This window comes from Strix aluco, chromosome 23, assembly GCF_031877795.1.
Source record: "Strix aluco isolate bStrAlu1 chromosome 23, bStrAlu1.hap1, whole genome shotgun sequence".
Lineage (NCBI taxonomy): Eukaryota > Metazoa > Chordata > Aves > Strigiformes > Strigidae > Strix > Strix aluco.
In genome coordinates, this window is record NC_133953.1 from 295,947 (window position 1) to 304,392 (window position 8,446).

Consider the following 8,446-nt stretch of genomic DNA (forward strand, 5'->3'; position numbering starts at 1 on the left):
TAACACTGCTCCGTTTTATTTCACAGACAGGAGAAGATCACATAATTAAGTACAAAATGTAATTCACTTCCATTGTTTTAATTAAGGCTAGCTACCTACTCTTGCAACCAAGCTGTTCAGCAAAGCACCTGCGTGCAGATTCTTCACGAGTTGAGAACTCGCCGCTTCCAGGACCCCTAAAGCAGTAAATCCTTTTGGGGAAAAACAAGAACATTCAACAAAATCCCCGTTAAAAACCTGAGTTTACTTCTTGCGAAGAGTGCTGGGCCTGACCGCTCAAGGCTGCTGGCTGTCAGCAGTGGCTCTGTCAGGCCGACTCGGAGGTAGCCTGAGTCCCTGCCCGCAGATGTGAGGGACCCAGCTCTTGGCCAAAAACATCCTGGACTATGCAACTCGTACTGAAAAAATACAAGCCAATGCTAGAAACACGGGTTTTCACAAAACCCAGTTGCACGAGTCGTGGGGCGGCAGCAGGCAGTCGCAATGCCTGCTGCCGGGTGGGTTTTCCTGGCTGGTTTGCAGAGCGCTGGCTCCGAGCTGCCTCCCCCGCAAATCATTAACGCCCAACACACAAACCGCACCGGGCAGCAGCGCTTCAACAGCAGGAGCCTCTCTAAATGCAAACGCTCTCCCATGAAGTGCCAAGAATTTCTTGGAAACATGCCTATTACTAAGTGCTGCGGAGAGCCCTGCCCCGCCACCGTGCCAGTGTTCCGCCTGCCCAGAGCAAAACACTTCTCTCGCTCCTGACAGCTAATCCCAGGTTAAACTAAAGCCACGCTGCTCACTAATCAGCCGTGAGGCCGAACTGCGATCATCATCACTCACCGCTCTGCCGCTGTCCAGGGCCGAGCGCGCGCGGGGGGCTCACGCCCCAGTAAACCCGGGCAGCTGCGCTGGGATGAACGAAGGCGGCGAGGGCTTGCCCTGGCACCCCTGAACAATGAGGCTGGGCTGACAGGTAACAGCCGAGATGAACCGTAAGGACAAAACTAAACGTGACAGCACCTGAAGCCAGTAATTTTTGAGAACTTTTAGTGGAGAAGCTCGGGCTGCGAAGCCTGCTCGCTTCACCAACAGTGCTGTGAGAAGGAGGTGCAGTAAAATCATTGCAAATGTAAACGAGCTGAATTAATCACATCTTGAGGGAAAAAGGGGTTGGTAGCAGGAACCTTGTGCCCTCGGGCACCTGGCAGTGGGTGAGAAATCGAGACATTTTTATCTAGGTTGCAGCAATAGGTAAACCTCAGTCCTAGGCCAGTTAAACGAAAAACAAGCATCATTCATGTCGGCACAGGAGCGTCCTCTTCACCGAGCAGCTTGTCCTCAGTCAGCCTTCCTGGGAACCCGGCCCATCTTGGTGCGGATGTTCCGCAGGAAGAAGAAAGCCACCGTGCTACTGGTGCAGGTGATCTCAGCGACCCAGAAGGCTGTGGCCCAGCTGTAGTGCTTGGCGATGGTACTGAAGGGCAGTCCGGCCAGAAAACCCCCGACTGTAAGGAAAAACAAGCAAAAAAACTAGCAAGGCTTGAGCATCTCGATTTTATCTGCCAATACTTGTTTGTTGCATGCGTAAAAATTCCTCGGGCCCGGTTTGAACTTAAAGCACAAGGCAGGAACCTGTCAGGTACAGCAGAAAGCATCCCCGAGGCTTCCAGCTCTGTTATCTCTGCTTCTCACGTGGCCTGCTGTGACTGGGAACTCGGCGCCCAGGGGCTAGGCCACGCTCCATCCAGAACACACACAGGTTTTGTTTGTTTTTCGGGGAAACGGGCGTTACTCACTGTTGGCCATGAGGGCCACGATGGCGTGGGAGGTGCCACACAGGTTGGCAGGGGCACTTTCGTTGGCTATAACCCCAAACAGGGCAATCGGCCCATACGAGGAGAACCCAAACACAGCTCCCAGAGTCAGGATCCACAGCTGTCGAAACAAGTTAAGATCAGAAACAGGATCTGTGCATCCTACCACTGTCACTCAGCAGCTGCTGACAGATCCCAGATCCTATGTACGGTACGAGGGAGTTTTGACATTTTCGGGCTGACACCAGCTCCCTGCAGCTGGCCTGCAGACAGCAGAGCTCAAGCCTTTGACAGACCCCACGTACGTGCAGCCCAGCTGCACCTCCACCGCGCCGTCTCGCTGGCCAGCGCGAGCTCTCCTCTCCTACAGTTCTGCCCCCTACACCCTGTACACGCGGCGTGTGCCGTTTCACAAGGAAGAACCACAACACTGAAGAGAGATGGGCAATGAGCCTGTGAAATCACAGGAGAGCGCTGTGAATCGAGTTGCTTTTAAAAAGGATCCTGGAGATGCCAGCCAAAAGCTCTTCTCATTTTAGGTGCAAGAGACTTATCAGACCGTCTTTATTTGTGCAAAGCCACCATCCGATAACCTCTGTGTTACCAAACAAGCGCAGAAACAAACCCGAAAAAATGCAACAGTTTGGACTTCAGTGTTAGCTTACGCTCTAAGAAAACTACCTGGCCCAGAATTTATCAGTCACTTGGGAAAGGACTACAAAGGATATGTAACTTGACCACCTCGAGATTACAGTATGATTCTTGAACTATAAATACCATTTCAAGATGCCCAGGAAGAAATTAATGCCATCTTATTTTCCAGATGGGAAACAGAAACAAAGAGTTAGGAAAACACTTGCCAAAAATTAAGTAGGAAGGCAGCAGGAGCAGAATCATTTCTCCTGACCTCACTCACAAGACCCCTTAAACTGGCTACATTTTACCTGATGAACAAACATCCTCAGAACCTTCTATAGAAGAACTTAAAAGCTTTAGATTCAGACTTTTTGAAGTCAGTTAGCGCAATCAAATGATTATAAGAAAAGGTTGTTCTTACAAAACTTACAGTAATCTCTTCTCAATGCCCTGGTTCTAAGTTCTGTAGTGCTACCCAACCTCCCAGGATAGGGAAAAGGCAGATCAGCCAAAGCAGAAACAGGCAGAGGGAGAAAAAATGCAAGGCAGAAACCTCGTGTTCTGTTAGGCCTGTAAGATCAGCTAGAGGTTGCAAGGCTACAGTCCAGAAGTGATTTTCCTGAAGAAGAAAGAGAAAGAAAAGTGAAAAGAAGTTTCATTTACTTAGCAATCACGACGGCAGATGCAAGTCATGTCTATGCTACAGCTGGTAACGCAGGCTGCTCACGCCAGCTCGGGCAGCAGAACCAGCGCAAACCTGACTAAGCCTCGTTCTCTGTGCTGCAACCACAGCAAACGCAAACACAGTTCTTGGGAAAGGCAAAGAAAAGAGTCGCACGCCCGGTCCTCAAATGGCTCAGTGCTGAAGGGCCCTCCCTCCCGCCGCGGGTCAGCTGCCGGCGCAGGGATTACCTTGGGGGAATTGCCAGTGACTGTGATGCGGAAGAGAAACATGGACACAGACATCCCAGCCATCATGGACAGCAGCAGCGCGTGCCGAGGGTTCCCGTAACTCGACAGGCCGACCTGCAACATGGGAAGGGAGACCCAGGGTCGGAGATGGGACAGATCCTTTCACCTTACACTCGTAGTAACTACCGCCATCCACGCAGCCCATCAAACGGGGGGGCGCATCAGGAGCACACCTTCCAGCAAGACTTCCTGGCTCGGCTTAAGGTCGGCCCACAGTCACACTGTGCTAAACAAGCCGCTCTCAGTCGATGAATGATGCTTCTTGCCATCAGCTGTGCCCTATATCCACCCTCAATTTGGCTTCAGACCCCACCACTGGATTTAGATCTCTTTCAACACAGAAATCTGGAGAGCACAGTAAAGCCAACTAGTTAAACAGATCCAACACCTTAAACCTGACAGGCACATCGTAAGCCCCGACATCGGCACACGCACTTCCCCAGGCCTCGCAGGGTGTTCAGGCGGCCTCCCGCGCCCACAGCAGAGCTGGGTACGGGCCCATTTCTCTCAGCTGCACCGTGCAGTGGCAACACCTCCCTGACTGAGCACCTCAGTTGAGCTGCTGACGGGGGTCGCATCCCTCCCAACCCACTTCCGCGTTAAAGAGACGGGCTAACCCAGAACAGCTGGATTTTCAAAAGTCCCACTTCAAAGCGGGGTAGTTTAGACACAGAATTGCATCCCAAAGAAGAGCTTGGGAAGGCAGAGGAAAGAAGCACGGTACTGAGAAGGGCTGTTTTCTAGCACGAGGCAGCAGCTCCCTTCCTCTGCGTTCTGCGTATCCTGACTCTCCAGAGCAGCATAAACAAGGGGAGTGAGAGTTCTGCTCCACTACTGCTGCAGGTATTCGAGCGTGGCAGGGGTGGGGGGAGGAAATTGTCTTTACGCACTCACACAGGAAGCCAAAACAAACTGTACAGATTCTGAAGCAGCTCGGCTGGACACCATGTTAACAGCCCAGCACATCTGAGGGTCTGGATTACTTACCCTGGCTACAGCTCTGTCAGACAGGTATCCAGCAGCAATGCTTCCCACCAGACCCCCGATCTCCAAGGCACTCATGTAGGAGCTACCTAGAACATAGGTGAGGGAAGAACAGGCCATCAGGCTGGGTCACAACCGCAAAGCTGCCGTGTGCTTTAGACCGAGCTCAACTGCTGCCAGCTCAGAGCAGCTCTGCTGGGCAGCACCCTCCGGCTCATCCTTGAACAAGAATGTCCCAGGAGGGCCCTGGCACAGAGGCTCTTGGTGCATGTGGTAACTTCACCGCTGAGTTATTTCAATACCTACACGTATCTAAGCAGACATTTGGGAGGCCAGCAAACAAGTGCCTCAGGTGGAGGTGCCCATGTCCTCTTCCTGCACCCAGTCGAGCTCTGGGCAGTACTTGCCAGACTGCAGCCACACAGCTTAATAATGCCACTTTGCATCTTACCCACAAGCATGGACTGTCCCCTCTCCTGGATCAGGAAGAGCTGTCCCCAATCGGTACAGCATGTTTTCACTCCGAAAACGACCAGGTAGCCTGTGGAGAGCACCCAGAGGTACGGCGAGAGCAGCAGCTCTCTCAAAGTGCTGTTGTCGCTGGAGGAACCTGTCAGGAAGATCAGGAGGAGCGTTACTACGGCTTGAGCACAGCTACTGAACCACACGGACCTGGCTGCACTTCTGGCAGGTCTGCAAGCAGGATTCACACACAGGCAGGGAGATATTCACAGCTTTACCTCCCCCTTGTTCTGGGTTCCCGTGATTTCAGAATCTTTTCTGTCAATTTATTCTACGTTCAAAAGAACAATCAAAACACTACTTCCAGTCATTTTCTGTATTGCAGTTGCCAATAAACCCTTCACAAAGGTAGTTAGAAAAATTATCTGCTTTTCCAGACTCTGTGCTAACGTTTTGAAGCTGTGCCTGTGAAAGTCACTACATAGACCCAAATAAAGATGCTGGCTTTCAGGTGCTACCTTGATTTTAGCATCAGTCTTCCAGGAATGCCTACAAACCTACCCTCCCTGGAGAACGCACTGGGGAGACAACATGGTTTTCTTTCACAAATAGGTCAAGTCTAGCAGCAAAGGCATCGCAGGACAGTGTGGAAGATAGGCTGAGCTTCCATGGCCTTTAAAATCCAACAGAAAACCTGTGTTGCAACTCCCCTCTACCTGTTGTGCTTTCAGAGCAGCACCACGCTCAGTGGTCTGAACAAACATTTACTAACCAAATGTCCTAGGTGAGGGCAGAAAACACTGAGCAGAGTCCACCATGAGCCAGGGGTCAAGAGAACCCGTGGCGGGGTGAGGGGAGAACCACCTGTCCTCTGCCAGCACAGAGGAGAGGAAGGTCAGGCTTAAGGAAACACTCTGCTGCTGCAGTTCTTCTCTCTGCAACACCCGCCCCAAGACTCGGCTCACAGTCTGAGCAAATGAAGCCCCAAGAAAACTGGGGTGCTGTTAGTGGGATGACGTTACACAGACAGGGAATGGAACAGGCGGCCACGATCACCTCAGTGGCCACAGAGGGCCACCAGCAGGCCAAGGAGCAGGACTAATTGGCAGGCAGGTTCTTCCTCTGCTCTGCTGCACTGTGCTGTGACAGTCTGGGCAGCTCATACACCAGCCCCTTCCCACGGGATTACACTGGGGCTTGGCGTATATGATTTGTCATCTCAACACAGCAGCTCGACAGTTACCAGAATAAAGCTGCTGGAAACAGCCCCTGGCACAGGCCCGCCAGGCAGCCGTCTCAGGAAGTGGGAAGGACAGAGGTTCCAGTACACCGAGAGCGACACATCTGTGACAGAAAACAGGCAGAAGGCACCACACCTTCTCCTGCCGCTGCCTGCTTACGCTCAAGTCTCACGCTCACGACTCACGCTCACCTTTCTTCCCTTTCTTGGCTCCTTGTTCAATGTTGGGTAGCCCAACATCCGACGGCTCATTTTTAATCAGGACGAGGCAGGCAACAGAGACAACCACGCAGATGAAGCCAGAGAAGGACAAAGTCATGCGCCAGTCATAGTTCAGAGACACGAGAGCAGCGACAATGGGGCCTAAGCCTCCTGCCAAGTTCATGCTGGTAGACAGGATTGCCCACCAAGTCCCAAACTGGGAGGGCTCAAACCACTGTGCAAAAACAAGAAAAACGGCATGAGGTCTGAGAAAGAGCGCGATGCTGCACCTGAAAATCCTCAGTCAAGGCCCGTGCTGCGGGTCTGGGGCAACTCAGACCCAGCTCTACAAAAGCAGGTAAAGGGAGCACCAGTCCTCGCTATCTTAGTCATGCTGGGAACTCCAAATGTTACACGAGGGTCAGCCACAGGAGCCTGACAGGTGCTCCCACCGTGCGCCAGCTCGGAGTTATTTCCGTTTACAGACCATGAAACTGAGACATGGGCTGGGAGAGGCAAGTTTCTGAGCACTGTTCGGCGACCCACGTGCTCAGAACAGCGTCCTGCTGCAGAGGTCTGCTGGCACAGGACCACGAATGGATGCGCGGAGAGTCACAGGGTAACTTCGGACTCGCTGTTGTGTTGTCAGGCACGATCAGCTCAGAGTGCCTGAGTGGTGGTTGTTGTCGGCAGGAAAATGTCTGAGCGCCACATTCAGAAATGTCTCAAGAAAATATGATGTCTATTGTTATTCAGGCCCTTCCTTTCTGTGCATGCAACTGTCCTGGACAGTCCTTTTCTCCCCAGCTAGATGCCTCACAGAAGGCCAGTGCAGTTGTTCATCTTCCCCCCCATGCTGTCCCATAGGCAGACGTGTTCCTGGATTTTACATCTTTGAAGAGAGGTTAGCACACAGCTGAACTCCTTTCCTTCTGTCTTAAGGCAGAAACCAATCTATTCCATTTAGACCGTCACAAAACCCAAAGCCACGCAGCTTAGACGCTCGGCTCACACCGCTCCTCCATACATTACCAGGTTTTCTAACCAAACAGCCTGCCATTCACAATGCCTGAGCTCCCTGGGTGTGCAGGGGGGCTTCTACTCATCCCCTGGCCCAGCGGCAAACTGCCACAACGGCACAGAGAAGCAGACCTCTGCCTTTGCACTTAAAATACTGGACTCCGACAAGTTATGTCTCTCAGAGTGGAGCAGGTTTGCTACCAGATGTTCCCTACCCACCTGAGGCACGTGAACGAAAGGCCTAACCAACTTCTGACATGTTTGCTAGAATAAGCAGAACCTTCTGCAGGGAATTGCTCTGCAGCAGAGGACAGCAGAGCCAGCGGCTCTGACCTCCTCAGCTGGAAGGAAGCACGAGCAGGCGCGTGTTCCTCTGGATTCGGAGTCTGCACGGAGCTGCTGCCCGGCCCCGAAGCGCTTCCCGCGCACTGACCTTTCGCAGGATCTTCCCGCAGGGCGGCCAGCCCAGCCCCTGGGCCAGGCCGTTGAGGAACCAGAGCCCGGCGAAGGCGGCGACGGTGGAGCTCCAGGAGAAGGCCACGTTGACCAGGCCCACCATCAGGAGGCCGGCGGAGAAGAGCCAGCGGGCGCTGAGCCGGTCGGAGAGGACGCCGCTGACGAACTTGCTGACGGCGTAGGCCGCGGACTGGCTGCTGGTGATGAGACCTGCGGCGGGCAGAGCCCGGGGCGCGCCTCAGCCCGGCGGCGCGGCCCCCGCCCGCCCGCGACAGCCAGCGCCGGGCAGACGGGCAGCGGGGGCCCGGGGAGGGCCCGGCACTCACCCAGCTCGTCCTTCCCCAGCGGCACCTCGGCCATTACGGCGGGCATGACGAACGAGAAGGTCTTGCGGTTGAAGTAGTACAGCGTGTAACCCACGAACATGGCCGCGAAGATCACGGCCCGGTACCGCCCGTACCCGCCGGTCGCCATCCCGCCGCGCTCCTCCGGGGACCGGACGGGACGGGACGGGACGGGCCCCGCAGTGCCGGCAGGCGGAGGGGGACGGCGCCCGCCACCGGCTCCGGCCGCAGCCCCGCCCCGCCGCCCCCATTGGGCGCCCGTCGCCCCGCCCCGCCCCCCCACTGGGCGCCCGTCGCCCCGCCCCGCCCCCCCCACTGGGCGCCCGTCG

At 54.4% G+C, this 8,446-nt stretch overlaps 1 protein-coding gene across 4 annotated transcripts; it reads right to left on the minus strand.

Annotated features, from left to right (window-relative positions):
* On the minus strand, window positions 1–8,349 carry SLC37A4 (solute carrier family 37 member 4). 4 transcript variants are annotated; one of them, XM_074849039.1, is made up of 9 exons: window positions 8,100–8,347; window positions 7,751–7,983; window positions 6,289–6,532; window positions 4,846–5,004; window positions 4,398–4,483; window positions 3,351–3,464; window positions 2,992–3,057; window positions 1,785–1,923; window positions 1–1,493 (listed from the first exon to the last, which is right to left on the minus strand). In XM_074849039.1, exons 1-9 carry the CDS (start codon window positions 8,245–8,247, stop codon window positions 1,327–1,329), a joined length of 1,356 nt encoding a protein of 451 aa, XP_074705140.1. In that variant the 5' UTR covers window positions 8,248–8,347; the 3' UTR covers window positions 1–1,326. The 4 variants fall into 4 exon arrangements, with proteins under 4 accessions (XP_074705140.1, XP_074705142.1, XP_074705141.1 ...); XM_074849041.1 differs by lacking the exon at window positions 1,785–1,923 and having other exon boundaries at window positions 8,100–8,349; XM_074849040.1 differs by lacking the exon at window positions 2,992–3,057 and having other exon boundaries at window positions 8,100–8,348.
* Between the last annotated feature and the right edge of the window lie 97 nt (window positions 8,350–8,446).

Coding starts and splice junctions, on each gene's coding strand:
- SLC37A4 (XM_074849039.1), bottom strand. CDS start 8,247: ATGGCGACCGGCGGGTACGGGCGGTACCGGGCCGTGATCTTCGCGGCC. Junction 5,005..6,288: donor AGCCAAGAAAGGGAAGAAAG/GTGAGCGTGAGT, acceptor TCTTCCTGACAG/GTTCCTCCAGCGACAACAGC. Junction 3,465..4,397: donor CTGACAGAGCTGTAGCCAGG/GTAAGTAATCCA, acceptor CCCATGTTGCAG/GTCGGCCTGTCGAGTTACGG.